Source organism: Prionailurus viverrinus, chromosome E1 (genome assembly GCF_022837055.1).
Source record: "Prionailurus viverrinus isolate Anna chromosome E1, UM_Priviv_1.0, whole genome shotgun sequence".
Taxonomy (NCBI): Eukaryota; Metazoa; Chordata; class Mammalia; order Carnivora; family Felidae; genus Prionailurus; species Prionailurus viverrinus.
The window spans coordinates 28,849,008-28,870,488 of NC_062574.1; the positions used below are offsets into that span (position 1 = coordinate 28,849,008).

At 53.4% G+C, this 21,481-nt stretch overlaps 1 protein-coding gene across 4 annotated transcripts in view; it reads right to left on the bottom strand.

Moving 5' to 3' along the window:
- Positions 1-21,481, bottom strand: part of MSI2 (musashi RNA binding protein 2) — a 394,401-nt gene that overhangs the window by 40,607 nt on the left and 332,313 nt on the right. For 3 of the 4 annotated variants that reach the window (XM_047833111.1, XM_047833110.1, XM_047833112.1), the window contains exon 10: positions 12,311-12,385. In XM_047833111.1, coding sequence (XP_047689067.1) covers positions 12,311-12,385 — 75 coding nt within the window. Of the gene's footprint in view, positions 1-6,904; positions 8,404-12,310; positions 12,386-21,481 lie in introns of those variants that run through there. The other variant, XM_047833113.1, reaches the window with a different exon arrangement.

A 21,481-nucleotide genomic window follows, 5' to 3' on the forward strand; every position in this document is an offset into this window, starting at 1 on the left:
AAGACACCAGAAAGTCTCCCCTGGCCGGGCCCTTCCTAGAGGACCCGGGATCATCCCAATGAGCCTGACCCCCGCCCCCTGCCAGGAAGACATCACCGGCCCCATTTAACAGAGGAAGGGCTCCGGGGTCGGAGAGCTTAAAGGAAACCGTGCAGAGTGATCAAAGCAAGGTGGCAAAGTCCCATCTCCCACACTCACTGGTTGTGACCCAAGAAAAGTTTCCTAACTGCCGTCCCGGGTCCCTTCTGCTCTGCTGTCAAGGAGGCTAACGGTGCCTCCGTGCAGGGCCTGCTGGGAAATTCAGGGAGATGATGGCACTGGGTGCTCAGCACCATCCTCCAGCATGTGGCAAGCCATCAGCAAGTGGAATAATAACTTTTATTTCTATTTTTATTATTATTGCCCAAGGTAATAACAGTAGCGGAGCTGAGAACTCCCTCCGGAGCCTTCCTGTTCTAAAATCCTATTAATTTACATGACATTTCACATCCAAAGGGCTTTCATAGATAACATTTATAATTTGCTCGTGAGTGATAAAGGGGTGTTTTATCCGAAGCGTGAGCGTGAACTTTGGTGGGGTAATGTGACGGCAGGAGGCAAAGGGCTCGCAGGGGCTCAGGGAGGGACGGGGCCCAGCGACGTGGTGACCACAGGTGTGGACGTGGATCCCGGAGCTCTGGTGCCCGTGTTATCAGCCGGACTGGCTGCCCTCTTGCCCTCGGGCTTGTCCGGCCCCTCCCAGCTCCTCTAGGAAGGGCGGGCCAGAAGAGCCTCTCTGGGTCATTCCATCTGACTGGAACCCTGCTCACTTCTCTGCCCCCAACAAGTGCCGTACAGAGGCAACAGCACGTCTCTCTGGTTCACCACCACGTCCCAGGCATCTAGGGCAGGGCCTGTGACTTGACATGTGCTTAAGAGCTATGTGATGAATACGCAAAAGATGGGTAGGTGGAGGAGGGGCGGATAGGCACAAGGGGGCTGGGGAAGGGCTGCTCCTAGCCCTGCCTGAACCCTAGCCTGTTCAAGACTGGTATCAGAGGTCAGAGGAAGAAAGCCTGGAGCGGCCTCAAACATGTACCGTTAAGAGAGCTGCGAGGCTGGAAAACCAGGGCTGCCCTGGGGCCAGCGAGACACCTGCTGAGGCTCAGAGCAGGGCAGTGGGTGGAGGGGCGGAGGGGCGGGGGGGGGGGGGGAGCGGGAGGTGTTAGCAGGCTGTGTTCTCCTCAGAAGCAGCCAGCCCTAGCGTGCCCGGGCCCACTAGGTGGGTTCAACGGTACCCACAAAGGCCTTGACCGGGAACAGCCTCCTAAGACAAGGGCGGGGACGGCATCCCTGGCCCTCAAATTCATTCCCTGGGTCTGGGGAGAAGTGGCATCAGCTTCCCAATGACAAAGTCTTTTGTCCAGCGGGCCTGGCCAGGTAATGGCACAGCCTCGACCCAGATGGGGCCCACAGAATGAACAGAGGCAGGAATGCAAGGAAGGAACGCATATGATGCGTTGGTGCCTTTACACCTGCTGGATGTGGAAAACCCTTCCCTCAGCTGCCTGCTGAAATTCTATTTGACTTCAAAACGCAGTTCAGATATCACCCCTTCCTGAGAGCCTCCCAAGCCAAGCCAAGGACTCCGTCCCCTGTACTCACGTCCCCTGCACACCGGTCAGACTGCACTGGAACACACCTGGCCCCATGTGGGATGTCCTCCAGGCTTGGCCCTCCTTGCTCGCTTGCTTAACATCCCTGTGCCCGGAGAGGACCCAGCCCGGGGCAGGCTCTGATGACCCTTTCCAGAACACTGCAGAAAATGTGCTCATGTCCTGCCCTCACACCTGAAGGCACAGGGAGGAGAGGTAGTGACCGCATGGGCTGGGATCCCTCAAGGGCAGGGGATCCAGGTTGACCCGCATTCTGGGGAAACGTCTCTGGGCAGGGCTCTCCTCCATTTCTTCGGCCTGGGGAGGAGGAGGGCATGGGGGCCACACCTCTGCCTTCTGGTCTGTCCTTGGTTGTCCTCGGGAGGACATGCACTGTCCATCCCTCAGGCCATGCACTGCCACCTGCCAATAATTTCACACTCAATATTTTTTTTTGTGCGGGCACCTGGGTGGCTCAGCCAGTTAAGTGTCCGACTTCAGCTCAGGTCATGGGAGTTTGAGCCCTGCATTGGGGTCTGTGCTGACAGCTCAGAGCCTGGAGCCTGCTTCGGGTTCTGTGACTCCCTCTCTCTCTCTCTGCCCCTCCCCTGCTCATGCTCTGTCTCTCTCTCTCTCAAAAGTACACATTAAATAAAATACTTTGTTGTTCTTTTGCAGGCTTTACACATGCTTTAGCTGATAGAAATTTAAGTGGCAGGGTTTCACATGCTTTAGCTGATAGAAATTAAAACCAAAGGGCCTGAAGAAAGGTGACTATTGTCCTGCTGACAGGCTGACCGGGGACTTTGTGAGCCTGGTGGTACAAGTGCTCCAGGAGGCAGGAGAGGCGAGCGAGGATGGCCATCGGGGGTAGATGGCATCAGATAGGCATGGCGCTCAACCCCCGGGAGGAGGAGGTCTGAAGCCACATCTGCAGCCTCCCTCACGCTGCCCCAGCCTCTGGCAGGGTCCCCTCCTTGGATATGACCCTACCCTCTTCCCAAGCGCTAGATCATGCCCGATCCCAGTGCCCCTCTTAGCAACTTGCGAGGAAAGGGAGCAGGGCAAGGATCAAGAGACCCATTTGACAGATGGGGAAACTGAGGCCGAGAGGAGGCCTTACTCTCCCAGCAGGCCTGGAATGAGCACAGCGCTCCGGGCTTTTGCATGGGGAGCTCAGCGCTCGAGTAGTTGCATTTCCCTTCATTTATGCAGAAGAGCGTCAAGAGGCATGGAAAGCTGATCGAAAGTGAAACCCGCAATTCCTGTCAATTCAGATCGCTCCAATTCATTTCTGCAAACATTTATTAAGTGCCTATTAGGCACTGCGCTCTGCTTTCATCTGGGAATAGCGTCAGCAACCGGTTCTCCATGCGGAGGGCGGAGGCCCACACACGGCCCCGACGGCCCTCATGCCAGGATTTGGGGTGTGCGCTGGCACTTGACCTCTCCGTCTTTCAGAGCAGCAGACAGGCCTTCCTGACTACGCCTGGCTTCCACTGTCAAACAAGAGGGTAAGGGCCACGTGGTGCAGGAGGTGCTGGCTTGTGATTTAAGATCGGCCCGGGGATCCAGGCTGGGAAGGGGGGAATCCCTGGAGGCGATGCGTGAGGGCCGCAGGGCTGTGCAGATTGGGGTGGGTGATGAACAGACGTGCGCGGGCTGCTGTGTCAGGAGGGGCCTTCTTTTTTTTTTTTTTTTTTTTTTCAACGCTTATTTATTTTTGGGACAGAGAGAAACAGAGCATGAACAGGGGAGGGGCAGAGAGAGAGGAAGACACAGAATCCGAAACAGGCTCCAGGCTCTGAGCCATCAGCCCAGAGCCCGACGCGGGGCTCGACCTCACGGACCGCGAGATCGTGACCTGCTGAAGTCGGACGCTTAACCGACTGCGCCACCCAGGCGCCCCTGGAGGGGCCTTCTTGACAAGGGAGCGTTTGTCTACAGAACTTCGGGTGCCCGGGTGCGCGGGTCCGAGGTTACGTCCGCGTACCTGGGCGGCCAATCATCTCGTCTTAGCGTTTCAAGATCGGCTCCCAGCAGCGAGGAGCCAGCCGTGGCTCACTGGGTGGGCCCCGTTCTGGAACCCAACGGGAAGCCACGAGCCAGGCAGTGCTGGCGGAGCCTGGGGACCCACCAGATCGGGGGTCCACCAGGGTTCCCTTGCTGGGGGCACGAGAGACTTGCTGGGGCAGAGGTGTGAAGAGACAGGCCCTGCCGCAGGTCAGTGGGAGAACAGCGCTGAGGTTTAAATGGACACCCAGGTGAGGGGTCCTCCGAGCCTCTGGTTCTACAATTCCAGCACAGCAAGCCAGGAGCTGCCTCCCCCAACAAGGTGGCAGAGGCCGGGGGAGGAGGGCCTTGCTCTTTCCCCTTGAAAAACAGGCCAGAAAAACCTGAACTCGGCAGAGACCAAGGCAGGATTGCAAGTGCAGGTTATCACCTCTCCCCAGTGGGGTCAGAAGGAAGGGGTGGACAGAAGGGAGCACTTGCTCCCCGCACTGGCCCAGGCTACCAATCGAGGCACGATCCTAGGCCTTTGATGGGGCAGCCACGGGCATTTCTGAACACTTGACGAAACGTCCTAAACCAGACAGAAGCGACAAGGTTGGGTGTGAGCCGCTTTAGGAAGCAGCCCGTTTCCCACGGCCAAGGCCCGCTCTCCTCAGTCATCCAGCTTATGGCAAACTCCTTCCCCTCCCGAGCACTTGGGCTCTCTTCACTCTGCTTTCTACCACCAGGCCACGCCCCTCCGGACAACACAGACCACTCAGCCTTTGTCTTCGCTCAGACTAGCCAAACCTGACCGAAGCTTACCTGGCAGCTGCCCCTACTGACCGTGGGCTACAGAGGCTTGTCCTCCAGAGGGGACATGATGTCCTGGAGCTCCCGCACCTCTCCTCAGACCACACCCACCTCCCTCTGTGTGAAACAGAACAGCCATCTTCCAGAGTGACCGAAAATCACCCAGCACCCGAGAACCATCATTAGAGAAATAAGGAAGGCGAAATACGTGGCGAGTGGGCATGGGTCCCAGATCCAGCAACCGCGCAGGCATCACTAATCAGTCATAGCCCCTCTTTCTTTCTGTTGAGCTAGGACTTGGCCTCAACATCACTCTTAGGCCGGTGCTCCAGGAGGCCAGTACCCATCAGTCAACATCGGCACGCGAGAGGAAGCTTGTTTTCTGTTGCTGGAGAGATCCAAGCACAAGCTGGGACTTCCAGAACCAGAGTCCCAGGGTGACCCCATGCACTGCCTGGCTGCTCCCACTGAGCCTGGCTGGTCCCCCCGTATTGCTGATGGACCCCTGCAGGGCCACCAGCCGGCCTGAGGCAGGGAGAGGAACGGAGCCAAGAGGTAGTGAGGCAGAGGGGAGGAAAAAAGAGAGGAAGTGAAGGTGCAGGAGGAAGGGAACAGAACTGACCCTTGTGGTTTCTCCACGGGCCCCCCACCTCTCTGATTCACCTTGGAAGTCTAATCACATTACTCCTCTACTTAAAATCCTGTAAGTGTTTTCACTTGCTTTCGGGATCAAATCTAAATTCCTGAATCTGACAAATCAATCCTGCCTCTCTCTTTAGTCTTGTCTCCCCTCCCCCACCCAAGATACCCCCTACAAGCTGCTGTATAATCTGTGGGACCTGTACTGCTTCCTCTTTCAGGTTTGTGGCAGAGATTGCTGAGTATTCTGTATTATTCCATGATTATTATTATTATTATCCTATATGTATTCCACTTTCCTTCCTCAGTACCCTGTTTTTAGCTGGCATGTGGTTACCTGAAATAAAGGCATTTCTGAGGTTCCCTTGCAGCTAAAACTAGTCATATGAATGAAATCTGATCAGTGGGATCTAAGCGGAGTGCCACACTTAACTTCTGAGAAGTATTAAAGGGAAGAGATGTGCTCTTCTGGGACAAGTATATAATGGCTGGAGCCTGGGCAACCTTCTTAGACCATGAGGTAGAGTTTTAGGTTGAAGAGAATAGAACGTGAAGAGTGGCCTCTAATACTGTGAAGCCACATCCAGGCTTCTTTTACATGGGAGAAACAAATTCTTACTTTGTTTCGGTCATTATTACTTTGGGTTTTCTTTCTTTCTTAAAGCTACCTGGTTCAGTGTCTAAGCATGTCATTTCTCTGCCCGGGATATACTTCCTTTCCTTCTCTCCCTAGTGAATTTTGTTTGACTTTGCGAGACGACCCAGTTCGGATGTCATCTTCTCTAAAGGGCCTTTCCTGACAGTCCCCTAGGCTGGACAAGCAGCCACCATTGTCTCCTTGTAGCAAAGAGAGATTCCCTCTTTATAGCTAAGCACTTGTCACGATGTCCAATGGCCCTGACGACTGGTTCTCTCTCCATCAGCGGGACTATGAGCATTTTCAAGGAGTGAGCCTCATTCACGTCCAGACCTGGTACCTAATCTAGTCACCTGCCAATGTGCAGATGGGGAGGAACTGAAACTGCAGGGTTGGGGTGTGAGGGTGGGCAAGAAGTCCCAGAAATTCTCTGGCTTTACTCGGGGATCTTATATCATTTCTTTCGCTGACAAGCAGATCCACCAATGGGCAGCTCCACTGAGGTTGACAAGGAAGAGAAAACCACTCTGGAGAGTGACAAAAGAGCACGATTTCTAAACCTTCTAATTGCATAGCATTTACCACTTTACAGGGCACGTTCCCAGATACACGTTATCCTACTTCATTCTAACAACCTAACTAGGCTCTGTTATCATCCCGGGGGCTTAAAGGGCTAAATCACTTGCTTAAGGTCACATGGCAACTACATGGCCAAGTAGGACCTGGAAATGAGGTCCCTGTAGCTTCACGTCTCCAACCCACACTGTGCAGGGGAGTTAGGAAAGCAAACCATGTGCAAAGCACACATAGGCCGGTGTGCACGAGCATGTGCACGAGCTTACACACACCTGGGGCACAGATGGGAGGGGCTCCAGATGTTCCAGTGACATTTTCTCTCGAGGGCAGGAGTGATGGCAGAGGAAGGGCCGCGGGGGCTAACCGTGCAGCTGCTGCATGCAGAGTGCGTGCACATGGTCTGCCACTCCGTTCAAGGACAGGACCGCCTCGAACAAATGCAGGGGACGTGGGGGAAGCAGGGAGGGCTGGCGACAGGCAGCAGCCAGGGGGGAGTTCACATGCTTTCAGAAACTGCACTAGGCTGTCATTGGTACCAGTTATTCCGTGCATTCACCTCCCCCGGAGCGAGAACAGGACACTGTCAGGCTAAGAGATAGCAGCACACAGCACGTCCGTGATAAACAATTTATTTTTCTACCTCAGTTGCTTACAGGGGGAGAAAAATAAAACGTCATTAGGGAGAAGCACAGATGAACTATTTACAGAGATGAAGAAAATTCACAATGGCCGCAACGTCTGCGAGGCAAGCATACTAGGACAAGTTCACCAAAGCAAAGCAATTCATAGCAAAACAAAATAAAGGGGGGGGAGGGGGAGGAGCCGTACAGATATGTTTAAAAAAAAAATAGCACTCGTGAAAAAGCCTGCAGGAAAATCAAAGGAGGCTAACCAATTATTACATCAAGCATCTTTAATGAGACGAGCAAAACCACACAGGTTGGGTCTCAAGGACAGTGACATTCAAACAGATGGATCTGCTCACATCAAAAACATCCAGTAGGAAACACGTGGGTGGGTCACTTCTCACAAACTATGCGCATAAACAAAGGGGTGACTCTTGAGGGTCCTGCTGCGCTGTACTTCATCAATCCAAGAGAGTGGGGGCATTTTATTTCAAATGCAGAAGTGGAGGGGATCAGGATCACAGGAAAAGCAAGCCCTTCTGGGGGGGTGGTGACCATCAGGGGTGCCAGTCAGATCAGGGAGACCCTCTGTGTTCTGTCCCCTCCTACATCAGTGGGCCAAAGGGCCGTGATGCCACCAGGGAATTCAAGGCCAGGGTGGGCAGGGAGGTGAGGGTGGGGGTGCTGGGGAAGGCCCCTCCTTCCTGTGCCCACGGTGCCCGAGACACGGCACTACCCAGGTGACTCTGCTGTCCCTTCTCAAAGACAGGTGTACTTATGTTATTGGCAATAGCCACTGATGGACTGGCCCCCAAGGACAAAAACAACCAGATAATGCTGGTTTTTCAGATACAGTTTTCCTTCCAGATTCAGTTTTCCACACATTAGTATTTACAGGAACAGGGTGTGTGTGTGTGTGTGTGTGTGTGTGTGTGTGTGTGTTCACTTTTGGTACTGTCCACTATAGGACATAGGTGCTCCAAGTCACATATCTCCAACTCCCGTGGGCCATCCGCACTAAAAGCCCACCCCGTGGAATGTCCCAAGAAGCCTATTTGGTCAATATTTAAAGTAATTTGATGCCTGTTTCCTGGACTCCCCTGAGGAGGCTCTACAAAGTTTGTGAGAAGTTTCCTTCTGGTCCCGTTACATTCCAGGTGAGGGTGGGAGGTTGGGGTAGGTGGGGAGAATGTTCACACTGGGTACAAGAAGCAAAATGCCAGGGGACCGCACAAGAAAAAAAAAAATTTCTTTTTAAACTGAGTGAGGCAGTGAGGACATGAGTCTTTTCCAAGAATTAAAAAAGAGAAAAAGAACATTGGTTCAAGCGGGCAGCTAGGACAGTCTCGGCAGGCACGGACAGTGGCTGGGCTGGCCCCGGCCGGGACTGTGTCCTCTGTCTAGTAATGGTAGCAAACCCCACTTTGTTATGCCTCTCTTAAGAGCTAGTTGATAAAAATTATGTCTTGTGAAATCGGCAAATAGTCTGCAAAGTGAAATAAGAACAGAAATTAACAGATTACATGGACACGAGAGTCCAGGGGGCGGGGGGAAAGAGAGGAAACGACGGAGGTCGCCGATGAGGACCATCATTCTTTGAGCCCCAGTACTGATCCTCAGGGGACGGGGACGGGGTGCACGCGGTGGACACTGGGCCTGGGAAGAAGGAGCCGCTTCCACAGTGGTTGATCTTTCTAGAGAACTCCTCCTCACTCTAACAATTACCCATACGTGTCCAGCCCTCTTTGCCAGCATCTCACTCACTTTCACAGAATCCTGAGGGTGGGCAGAGGCAGGCGCCGCTTAACGCCAACCGTGCGGCCCCGGACGGTGTGCTGCCACCTCAGGTCACAGAGGCAGAACGGGGCTCCGCTGAGGGACACGGGCAGCCAAGCACAGGACAGGAGGTGGGTATTCACAGAAAGGGCCCGCCCAGGTGAAAAGCAGGGCCCTCTGTCCTGAGAGGGGACCCAGGGCACACGGTTGTGAACAACCTCAGGGGCCCTCTGGGACCTGGGTGTCCCTTCATCTCTCCTGGTAAGCCCTCGTACGGCCCCACAAGGATGGGTCCAGAAAGGGGCTCGGAAGGGTGCGGCGCCCCCACACATCATGAGAGAGACTGGGGGCGGCAAACGGGGGAAGTGGCGCTTGGCAAGGACATGGACAAGAAAGATCACGAAGCAAAAACCTCAGGGCTGTCTGCTGGGGAGGGCAGTGCTGCTGCCACCGACTCACAGAGCCCCAGGGTGCGGGGAGGGGTCAACGGAGTCCACCGGAGAAGGGTGAGCAGAGGGCAGATTTGGGCTGCCCTCCTCCGGGCTGTCCCTTTGCACCCAGCCCACTCGCCAGGCCCGGTAGAAAACTCCTCACAGGCACGGGGCAAGAGGCAGATGTCAGGGCATTCCAAAGCTCCCGACTCACAGACCCTGTCCCGGGGCGGAGGCTCCAGGAGGGGTCAAATTTGGTTCTCGAGGGGAGCCACCACAGGGGACTACCTAGGCTGCTGGGGAACAGCAGACGGGGCGTCTGCCCCGCGAGAGGCAGCGACTCCAGGGGGTGAGGGCAGCGGGGGCTGGACTCTGAAACCGGCCTGCCTCCTCCCAGGGTGATGTGGGCGGCCAGGCCCCGCCACGGGGTCACCTCGTCCCAGCCCGGGGCCACTCCACACACCGACCCTCCCTGACAGCAGGTGGCCTCACTCTTCATGGCCATCGGTGAGGGCACACAAGACTTCACACCCAGGTGTGAGCTGCAAGGGTGGGGACTGGAGAGTCTCCTGGCTGGGAGATAAGAGGACAGCCAAGTCCCATGGGTCAGGGAGCCTCTGGCCAGACAGATTCCTGTCCTCATCAAGTCCAGCCAACTGCGTTAAGCTACAGGAACCAGTGACTGTGACACACAGACCCTGGACAGGGTCAGTCCTACCCCCTCCGGGTCCCTCACACCTCTGCTCTGTTCCTGAAGCCTTGGCTTCCAGTGAAGGGCCGGGCAGCTGGAAGACTATGTCATCCTACCCAGCCTTGGTCGGTCACTCTCGCCTCTCTGTGTGGCATACATGTCCGTTGAGGGCAGATCCAAGGACACAAGTCCTTTAGACAGAGGTTTACCAGACATTTCCTGGGATGGCTCGTGAGGCAAGGGCAGGCTCTTAGACGAGACAGGGCCCTTAGCATGGGATCCACGGTCACCCCCCAAAATCATTCCATGTTAGGATCCCCCAACTCTGCCTGCCTGGGACTAGGACCTCACTGAGGGGCAATGGCAACCTGCGTATGACGGGAGGCAGGCTGAGCTAGGTGTGCAGAGTGGCACGGTGCTCCCAGTGAGTCAGGATGGGAGCCTATATGTTCCCTGGTGAGGAAGCCAGGGGAGGGAGGGGCATGAAAGGCTTTCCTAAAACTGCCACCAGCTTCTGGGCTGAGGAGGATGGGCAAGCAGTGAATGGGGACGTTGACACGCCAGCTCTCCCTGGGAGGGGCAGTGAGCACATGCACATACGTGTGTGGACCATGCACCCCCCACCTGTTTCTTTATGCTCCAGAATGGCGCCATCCAGCCCAACTTTCTACGTGCTGTGCTAATGGCAGCCACTAGCCACATGTGCCTGCTGAGTAACTGAAGTGTGGCCAGGATGACTGAGAAACTGGAGTTTTCATTTTATTTCATTTTAATTTCAATCTAAATTATAGTAGCTGCGTGTGGTTAGTGCGATCGTACTGGACAGATGGACGCTAGAGAGAGTGTAATGCAGCAGTTAAGACCCAGACCACTTGGGTCTAAATCCTAGCCCTGCTCCTTGCTGCTTATGACCCCCCTGAACAGGGTTTCCTGCCTCTCCAGGCCTCAGGGTCCCCATCTGTAGCTGGGGAAAGTCTAACGGAGGTGCAGACTGGCTGTGGTGCCCACTGCCCTGCTTCGAGGGGCCCACGGGCACCCCAAAGCAGCCATCTGCTGTAGAGGAGTTGGGGGTGGGGAGGCTTCCTTAGAGCCACCCTGTGGAGGGCCCTGCCCTGATGGCCCCAGGGGACACGCTCACGGGGAAGTCTCTCCTACTCATACTCTTCCATACGGAACTTCTGCCGCTGTGCCTGCCGCCCCGCCCCTCTCAACCCTACAATCGGAAAGATGCACAGACCCCGGGGACTATCCTGCCCCAAACCCCTTGTTTACAGAAGACAGAGATGAGGCCCAGAGACGTCAGGTGATCCGCCTGTGACCAGGCAAGAGCCTAGGGCTTCTGTTGCTGAGTGAGGATCTATTACCCGTAGGGCATGGCTCCAAGTGCCCCAAATGCTTCTTGACCTCCTCTGGAGCACCCTTCCCTGCTCCAAAGCTCAGTCAGAGACGTGCAAATACTGGGTGAGACCCTCACGAACCTCTCCCCTGCCTTCCTCCCTGGCTTCCGGATGTGATCCTCTAAGGACTGTGTCCGAGCTCCCTGGGCCTCTCAGAGTTCTGGGTCCAGGCAGGATGACCAACCAGGAGTGAAACTGCTGGAAGCCCAGCCCCTGAGGGAGCCTCCCCTACCCTGGCAGAGAACCCAAGAAGACAAAGCTTGTTGCTAATGCCTTCTCTAGAAAATCTGGCTGTCCAGCTCTGCACACAGACACCCCAGGTGCCCCTATATACCGTCTGTACTCCAGGTCAGGGAAAGGCTGGCTCACCCCCTCAAGGGACAAGTAAAGCCCCAGAAACATTGCTTCCTTCAGCACCCTTTCCCTCACCCCTGCAAGACCGTGCCTGTCCGGGCTGCCTGCCTCAGGTGGGGGTCCCAGGTCTCCCAGCTGCATGGGAGCTGGGGAACCCTGGGCACGTGAGCGGGCATCACCGTGGGCTCTGCCTCGAGTCTCTGACACCCACATGCAGGGGAGGGACCATCTACACACCCCCACTCACGACAGCGAACCCAAACCCCAACGGCACACCACAGTTACACACAGAAGGGCACAGAAGTCAGGGTCGCCAGGAAAAGCTCAAGGAAGTGGGAGGGAGGGGGAATGGAGGGAGGAAGGAAGGAAGGACGGATGTGGGTGGGTGGGTGGGAGGGAGGGAGGAGGGAGATAGGAGAAGCAGAGGATGAGTCCAGTCCAGTGAGCGAGAACTTGTAACCGGCTCCAGACAAAGGAGAGTGGGTAGAGAGAGGGAGGGCTCCTGCCTCAGCTCCTTCCCTTTCCCCTAAAAGCTGCTGCTCTCAAATACCCGGCACCGAGGACACACTTTGGTTAATCAGACATCGAGCTGCATCCTGACCCTGGAGTTCAGAGGATTTGAACCTCAGCTCCTATAGGTCATTTCTTGAATGGACAGGTGTATGAGTTGTGTTCTCTCTAGGGATCCTCCCGCCTCCCCTCAAATGCAGCCCCCCCAAAGCCCTGGGAGACAAAGACACTCACCTGGGAACTGATAGCCATAGCTAGGAGCAAATCCAGGGTAGCCGCGGCCATAGGTTGCCACAAAGTTGGGATAGCCTTGAACACAGAGAGAAAGATCACAGTTGTGTTAGTACAGCTGCCTCCGGTCTGGGGTGAAATCCCAGAAAGGGCCAGAATGAGGACAGCCTGAGTTATTTTCCTGCACAAAATGATTTGTCTCCCGTGAGGGTCTTTACCCAGCCAGGGCTTGGGTCACCTCTCTACTGTGGCTGGGGGCACCGCTGTCAGCCTGCTGGTAATTAACCTGTATTTGGGCAGAGAGACCCCCAAAGCCCACGCACTTTCTGGAACCTGCAGAGTAAATGCCACGCGTTAGCACCAAACACGGGGCCTACGCCTGGCTCTGACATTTGGAGAGCTTACCCTGAATGTACTTTACCTTAAAGCTATTGACAGTAGGAGATTAAAGTCCTTGTAATGCCTCCTCCCAAGGCAGCGAGCAGCAGTTCTAGCACCAGACAAAGCAGGAGTACTTGGGGGGTGAGAGTTTAGGGGCAAAACTCAGGGCTGACCCTGTGCCTCTGGAAAAACACTGGGCTTAAGAAGCCATGGCCCAAGGGAGGCAGGGTCCCAGGGGCTTATGTCCAAGCACGGACACTCCAAAGGGCGTCACAGCATCTTCCCAAGGCCCTCCGAGAACGGTGAGGTTCTGGCTGGGTTAAAATGTGCACCAGAAGCGTGGCCCGCACCCCGAAGCCTCGTGCCACATGTTTTCACGGGCATTTCACAGAAAGCGTATTTTCCACATGATCTCAGCAGGTCACCCCGGGGGTGGCCAGTAACTGTGGGGTGCTTGCTTGTGGAAACTGCTGCCAGGCTGGGTGCAGAGGAAACTAATGGAACGTTCTGGTGTTGCTGTGGTCCTCTGTGATATATTATGAAACTCCCAGTGAGCAGCCACTCGGCTCTCGACCCTGCATCGTGTTTGCTCGGGCCACGTCACGGTTTATGTCCCTGCCTCTTGCCCCAGGCTACAGAGAAGGCTGGCGTGTGGCCTGCTTGGACGGATTCTACCGGCCACCGGAGACCCGTGGCTACCCCCCTGTTCCCTTCCCATCAGGCCCACTCTGCCTCCCTCCACTCAATGGATCGTACTCTTACTACACTCATGCTCTTCAGCAGTTGACTTTTGCTTTGACCTCTGAGGTGGGTGTCTATGATTGTTTTCGGCTGCCTAGCACCTGAACCCCCTTTCTGTGTTTGAGTCTTAGAGAGAGGCCTGCCTCCCATCACAGAAGCAGAAAAGGGCCCTTGCTCTCTCTGAGCCAGGCAGCTGGGAAGTAGGTCATGAGCCTGTGCTCAGCCAACGGAAGTCTTCCTTGGATCCATTTCTGGGGCTAGTGGGGCGGAGGAGGGGGCGGTAATGCAGAATTTATTCTGATGACATCAGCGTGAGCCCAGCACCCGGCGGCGGCAACGGTCGCCTCCTGACCAGGTCGTTCCTGGGTTGTGCCTGGGTTGTGGCTGTGGCTGACCGCCCAGCTCCCCGGTTCCTGCCTATTCTCCAGCCTTCCTGGCAATTCTGTGTGTTGATGAGCCCCTGCCAACAACCTCCTTTTTTTGCTTCCAGCAGCCAGAGTTGTTTCTGTTTCTTGCCACCAAAATGCTGGTAGGAAGTTGCTCTGATGGGTGGGGTTTATGATAGTCTCCATGCCCTCCAGCCACGAGGGCAGCAGTGTCTCTGCGGTTTTGTACAGCAACTTAAACACCCGCAGACACAGGCTCTGGGGTCTCACCATCCGTGTCCCAAGTGCATCTGGACACGTTACCAGCATCTTCTGACCTGCGGCGCGGGCCAAAGGAACAGGATCATTCCTGAGGTTTCATCTGGAGGGGACTCCGGCAGCGCTGAGTTACAGTCTGCTGGTCTTCCTGCTGCCTGTTCGTAGAGCTTTGATGCCTTAGAGGTCCAGAGGTGGGACCCGCCCTTCCTCACATCTCCATGCCTGCTGGTGTCATAACTCCTGCTCCACCAGAGGAACTGTCATCAGACCCAGAAGGGGGGCTCGCCCTTGTGGGCATCAGGACACTTGGGTTCCACGCTTGCCTCTGGTCCAAGGCCATGCCCTTGGCGGGAGGGTCTTCCTTGTCCTCTGTCAGCTTGAGTCTTGCCAGCCGTACAAAGCTCTGCAAGGTCCCATGCAGCATGGACGGGCCCAAACTCTCAACTGAGACCAGCCGTGGCTCCCTTCCCTTCCCTTATTTCAGCCAGAGCCTTTCCAAATTTGCAGTTGCAACTCACTGGCCAACTGACCTGTTTCCACCCCAAAAAGGGCCTCGTCGCCTGCTCTTTCCCTGGGTGTATATTGCTCAGCGCTCGGTGTCTCCCCGGCAGAAGGCTGCCCAGACAAGACAGGATGACCTGGCGGTTCTGCACCGACTGCTGAAGAGCAGGGTATCCAAGTGTAACGCTAAGCTCTGGCACCCGGTGCGGAAAGGAACACGGGGACAGAGAAGAAGGGATAGAGGCTAAGACTCGATGCCCTAAGCGGACGCACGCTCAGCGGCTTCTTCCCTGGTATTTATTTCATGGCTGGCCAGCTCAGTTCTCCTCCGAATTAATCACCCGCTATCAAATCAGATCTTTCATGACTAGATTTCTTAAACCATTATTTCAACAATATTGATAAACGGATTATATGCAAACAGCCAAATCACTGCTGCCTAGGGGCTTTCGTGGTGAAAAATGACTCCTTTGCTTCTAACTTCGTGGCACTAGGGGTCTGAAATATTTTAATCTGACAGCAGAAGTGTAGACCCATGTGTCATCTTCAAGACTCCTTCAGGGTGTGTGTGTGTGGGAGACAGTGGGGGGGAGGGCGGCACGCCCAGCCCCTCCCTGACTCGGGAGGGAGTCAGATCTCCCAGATCTGCTTTCTTCCGGGCACATGTGACCATCTTCAACAAGAAGGAAGACAAGCACGGTCAAGCTCACCCCAATTTTGGGCCTCACCCCAATCCTCCTGGACACGTCAATACTGTCTCCTGTACCACCAAGATGAGAATTTGGCACCTGCCAGAGTGGGGGGGAATCTTATCTCCGCCCCCCCATCGCGAACATCCTCTGGGTCAGGCAGATGAAATCATAAATTTATAATACAACATTACTTCAATTTTCCTCTTCATTTACTGCCGTGCAGCCCAGCTCTGCTCCAACGGCTCAGCGCCCCGGCCTCACGGGGAAATTGGCTGGCTGCATATGAACACCACATTAGAGCACACCGACGTGGACGCTCCATCAAGCCATATTACAGCGAGATGACCCGGCCACCCCTTCCATGAGTAGCGGGGCCCCTCCCGCACCGGCCACTGCACCATTTATTTGCTCAGTACTCTGGATGCCTGATCAATCCCGCAGTAATTATCTCTTGTCGCTAAAGGAAAAACTAAGCCTGCTGCCTGGATGGCCACCTTTCTGGAGGACAGGCTCTCCATTGTGGGGAACAAAAAGAAAAAAGAAAGCAAGTTAGAAATCAACAACAGCATTTGAATCTGCCAGTCAGATCACTTCAGGGCCTCCTTTCGGGGATGCCGGCAGAGTTCTTTGAACTGTGGTTCTCGATCTTTGCTCCGACTCTAGAAGATGTTCGCTCCAACCCTGGAATATGTTTGCATTCTAGGCTGGGCATATGACTCATCCTCTCCCGGGCTCTGTGACTCAGCTACTCACTCATGGAAAATTGCTCCCACCAGGCCCCCGACTTGAAAGAGACAAGAAAAGGGCTGCTTATCCAGGGACCTGCCCGAGCATGACATATGTGCCAAGTGGGCTGCAGAGCACTGCCCAGGGCACCACGTTGGCTCAGTGAGGTATGCATCCAGATGCAACACCTAGGGCCTGAGCCCTTCCCAGGCCAGGACGTGAAGGCCAAGGTCTACCGAGACGCCCAGACCCCGAAGCCCAGGAGCATCTTTAGGCCTACGCTGTCCAATTCAAATTTAAGTCTAAATTATGATGAAAAACTCCAGCCTCTTGGTCGTAGGAGCCACATCTTCAATGCTCAGTAGCCACATACAGCTAGCGGCTACCATCTTGGGCAGTGCAAATATAGGCCCTTTCCACCATCACAGAAAGTTCTGGTGCACTGTGTTGTGCTAGAAGGAAAAGGAAGGGCTAGATTTTGAATTTCCTGCCCACCAGGAAACAGCTGAACAAATGGAGACCTCCTCGGGAAGCACCTCAGCAGATATTCTGGGGAAAGACAAACGGGTCTAGACAAGCGGCTCTAAATTCCAGCCAATCTCCTTTTGATCTGTGAGTGAACACCCGAGGATTACAGCTCGTCTCTTCTAGATGATGATTTTTTTCTCCCTTTCATTTCAGAGGGGCTTAATGTCGGGGAACAATGGGTCAAGACTTCACAGGGACGTCACAGTATGAGCATTGTTAAGAATGCCTTAGGCTTTCTTCAGCTGGTCTACAGAGTCTATTTCCCGGCCTGCAGATTGAAGCTCCTCCAAGGCCTCAGCAACGAGGTAGCACTCTACCAGCGGCATCACACATGTTAAATAGAGTGTGCCCAGCGAGGCCAAGATAGTTAAAGGCAGTAGGACTATGTGGCTGAGGGCAGAGAAGGCCAAAAGGAAAAAAATATGTCAGCAATAATCATGTTTGCTTTTATGAAGTCGATTTTCATTAAGAAAACCCAGAGGGGCGCCTGGGTGGCTCAGTCAGTTAGGCGTCTGGCTTCAGCTCAGGTCATGATCTCACAGTTCGTGGGTTAAAGCCCCGCGTCGGGCTCTGTGCTGACAGCTCGGAGCCTGGAGCCTGCTTCCGATTCTGTGTCTCTCTTTCTCTCTGCCCCTCCCCTGCTCGCACTCTGTCTCTCTCTCTCCTCCTAATAATAAAAATAAACATTAAAAAAAATTTAAAAAGAAAAACCAGAGATTCCAGTGCACCGAGCTGGATAATTGTGGGTACCTCTTGGCCGCCGCAAGGCAGTGGAACAAAGTCTGAAGGCTGCTAAAAGACTTTTCCAAGGGTCTCAGTTGATTTTGGTTTTGTCCGGCTCAAAGGCAGGGAGAGCTGGCCTCAGAACGACCCCTCCACCGCTCTCCTGCATTCTTTTAAAGCAATTCCCATCGGGCTGATTATTCTAAGATTCTGTCAAAGGCTCTGAAAGCTAAAACCAAAACAGCTGTAGGTTTCCTCCCAAGGACGTAGGCAGAGCCACATCAAGAGAGATCAAGAAAGAATAAAGTGCGACTACACGCTCATCAGCCTCCCTTTGATGCAATCTCCCCAACCACGGAGAAAACCTTAAAGGGTGTTTAAAAATTAGCTTCACAGTTCCCGAGTCATTTACAGACCAGTGTATCTGTTGTCTCCCTAGAATGTCTGCTCCCTGATGCATTCTAAGCATCTAGAACAGTGCCTGCCCTTCGTAGGTGCTCAATAAATATTTGCCGAGCGAATGGATTTAAAAGCTTTCATGGTTTAATAGTCTCACTTCTAAAAATCTGTACAAGGGTTACAGATTTTTTCTGCTCTTCTAACAACAAAAATGTCAATCACTGAATCCTCATTTCATTAAAGAGCTCTTAAAAAATGTTTTTCTGTCCGCACCGAGTTCATCAGCCAAACTGTCATGGTGATGGCATTGACATGTTACGGGTGATGGTAGTGATTCCAAGGACAGATGAACGCCATGGGGGGTGGGAGGAGACCCAGGTGACTTGTGGGGACATGTCAGGCCATCCCACCTTAGCGAAGGATCAGACTCCGCCCGATGCCACCGTGGTAAGAGGGAAGAAGCGAAAGAGCAGATGGCACTCTCCTTGCCCAGAGAGTCCAGAGGCTTGGGATGCCAGGCTGTGCCAGTGCAAGCGAAGGGCAGCTCCGGGAGTCTCCAGCAAGTGCATCAGAGGCTCGGCAGACACTCCAGCCTGGCCGAGGAGGCAAGAGGCCAACCAGGCCGTGAGACTGTGAGCGTGTTCCCTGGCGCTGTGCGTGCTTCACCCCTTCCACCTGGACCTTGGGCTGAGCTGGTTCCTGGCTGGGGGAACATTCTGGCAGCTCTCAGGAAGCCCATCTCAGCGAATGTCTGGAGGCCTTCACCATAGTGGCTGGGGCCTCAGGAGGACTGGGGTCTGATGAGGCCTGGAGCCCTGTGCACGGATCTTTGTTGGGAGGCAGAAAGATAATCCAACTCCTTGGGCTGAGGGTCTGAATGGAGCAGGAGACTACAGGTGCCACAGCACAAGTCACACCTGCTGCTTTGTGTTCCCAGTCACTGGCAGGAAGGGTGTTGGGCACTGTGGAAGGGTGTTGGGCACCTGCTTGGGTGGGAAGGCCTGGGGCTCCCCACTACTTTACTAATAACAGCTCCCAATTTGAGTATGTACTGCTGTATTTTGTTGACTGGAAGACACGCATTTTTTTATTTTTTCACATTTTCACATCTCGGAAAGTAGGCTCTATCTCACGGTCATTGTGATAAGAAAGCATTGGTGCAGGTTAATTAACAGCATATTTATTTTTCTTTCTGAATGTTTGTACAAAGATGAATTTCACCACCTATGATGCCTTGGATTTGATGAAGTGTAGCACTGAATGGACACGATATGGTTTCATTCATCATCAACAACCCTATGAAGGGAGAGTTTCCCATATTCCTATCTAAGGATGGGGTAACCGAAGGACAGAGATGTTGTCACTTGTCCCAAGTCACACAGCTCATGGGGTGAGGAGTCCAGACTTCCTGGTTCTCAAGTCCAAGGCTCTCCCCACTGGCTTACCCAGTCCCCACGACCCAATTGGTGCAGGCTAGGCTAACACCACCAATTCCATCCAAAGGGCTCTATGCTTGACTGGAGAAGGAGGAAAACCTCTGTGACAGGAGGTGGGGCTGGCTGAAGCCTGGGGGCTCTGCCTGGTAACAGCCTCAACAGACCTCCATGGGCAAAAGGCAAAAGCCTTAAGTGGCAGGGATGTCGATTGGTAGGGGGGGGTGGCCCGTGGGAGGTCATAACTCAAGGACGAATAGATTCAACCATGACAACATTTTTAACCAACAATTACTTCTTTACTGCAGCTCAGGGAAGGCATAACTTCAACCATGAGAGATGGGAAAATAAGTGGGGCAGGGGAGTGAGTTCCTGCCATTCATCACTCATCACACATCCCTCCCTCAAGAAGCAGAAGCCAATCACAGACCACGAGGGTTTGCCCATCACCAGCTGGGTCAAAGCTAATCCTGGAGGCACCGAGCCTGGCACTTCTCCTCGCACATGCCCCATGTGGACGTGACCCCTCCGCCAGGCCAGTGGGCTCTCAGGTTTCCACACGGGGACCCTGACTTTCTAAGGCTATTCCTGTCTGGATCACCCTTCGCTTGCTCACCTTCTCAGCTCCGCTAACAGGTCACCTCCACAGGGAGGTATTCCCTGATTCCTCAGACTGATTTCCATTCTCTATTATGTGCTCCTAAAGCACCCCATAACTCTATGAGGATAACTAACTATCTGTAGGATTAGCTGTTAACTGTTGTCATGCTCACCGGACCACGAGCTTCAGAGGGCAGGGACCACATCCGCCTTGTTAATAAGCACTGTCTCCCAGCACCAGCCCGGGGCAAGGCACGCAGCAGGTGCTCAAACCCTACTCGCCCCTGAACGCCTCCCAGATTCGACAAAGCCTCCCTGCCTTGGCTCCCATCTTAAAACCACTGGGTGCCCTCTGTTCAGGGATCCGAGCTTGGGTGTCCATGGAGACATCGGTCCCCAGCCCTTGCCTACACAGTCTGGGGCGAACGTTGACCTTTGCACCTTTGCTCTGTGGCAACTGACAAGAGTGAGCTGGCTTCGCCTCACACCTCTGCACCTGAAGAAAACAGTCCATTTTCCTCAGCATGTCAAGGGCATCAAGTTAGACTCAGAAAGATAGGGCACTTCTGAAGATCTGATCCTAAAAAGGATTTATGCCCCAGGGCCTTTATACTCAACCTTGAAAATTCAAGACTCCCCATGCCAGCAGGCGGCAACTCTTTTAAGATGTGATTTTAAAATTTAAAACTATTAATCCATTCAGACCTTCTTTTGGTATACAACATAAAGTAAAAACCACATAAAAATGACTTTTTTTTTTTAAAAAAAATTTTTTTTTCAACGTTTATTTATTTTTGGGACAGAGAGAGACAGAGCATGAACGGGGGAGGGGGAGGGGCAGAGAGAGAGGGAGACACAGAATCGGAAACAGGTTCCAGGCTCTGAGCCATCAGGCCAGAGCCCGACGCGGGGCTCGAACTCACGGACCGTGAGATCGTGACCTGGCTGAAGTCGGACGCTTAACCGACTGCGCCACCCAGGCGCCCCTAAAAATGACTTTTTAAGCAAGAGCTAGCCAAGTGTCTCCTAGCCAACCAGGAGATAATTCCCACTGATTTTTAAAAGTCATTTCTGTCTAATAATGATACTCATACACAGAAATACATTTAGTTCAGGTGCTTTAACTTTCTATCAACAGGCACGTCCCTATATACCACACCACTTAATTACCGTACCTTTGTTCTATGTTCTGCTATTTGGTCAAACTGGCCTTTTCTCATTACTCTTTTGAAAACATTTCCTTATTCAGTCTCATGTGTTTCTTCTTCTAGATCAGCATTAGAATCGTTTGGCCAATTTTTAAAGAAGTACATAGGAATTTCCATTGAAACTTGGTTAAACCGAAAGGATTCCTTCCAGAAGAAGTACCATTCCAGCCAGTTTCAGGAATTCTCATGGCATCTCTTTCCATTTCTTAAAGTTCCACAAAATAACTTTACCTCCCCTTGTTATTTCCTCAGACAAAATAGATACAATTCTTTTTAAGAATTTATAACACCAAGAAAAGTTTTATACTTTTTTTTTTTTTTTTTTAGTTTTATATATTTAAAATTGAGCCAGGAACGATTCAAAGAGCTGCAAATCTGAAAACACACAAAGAGCCGATCAAACAATATAGAAGGAGGACTCAGCCAAACCAAATGAAAATCCATTAAAACTAGACAGATCCTGTGCCTGAATGGAATTTTACCATTAACTACCATTTATCCCATTTAATTAGTATTTTCCCGACACACAATAACTTGCACTAAAATACCGTTCTCTCGCCTTGAAATTTCTAATTATTGTTGCGACCCACACCATTAC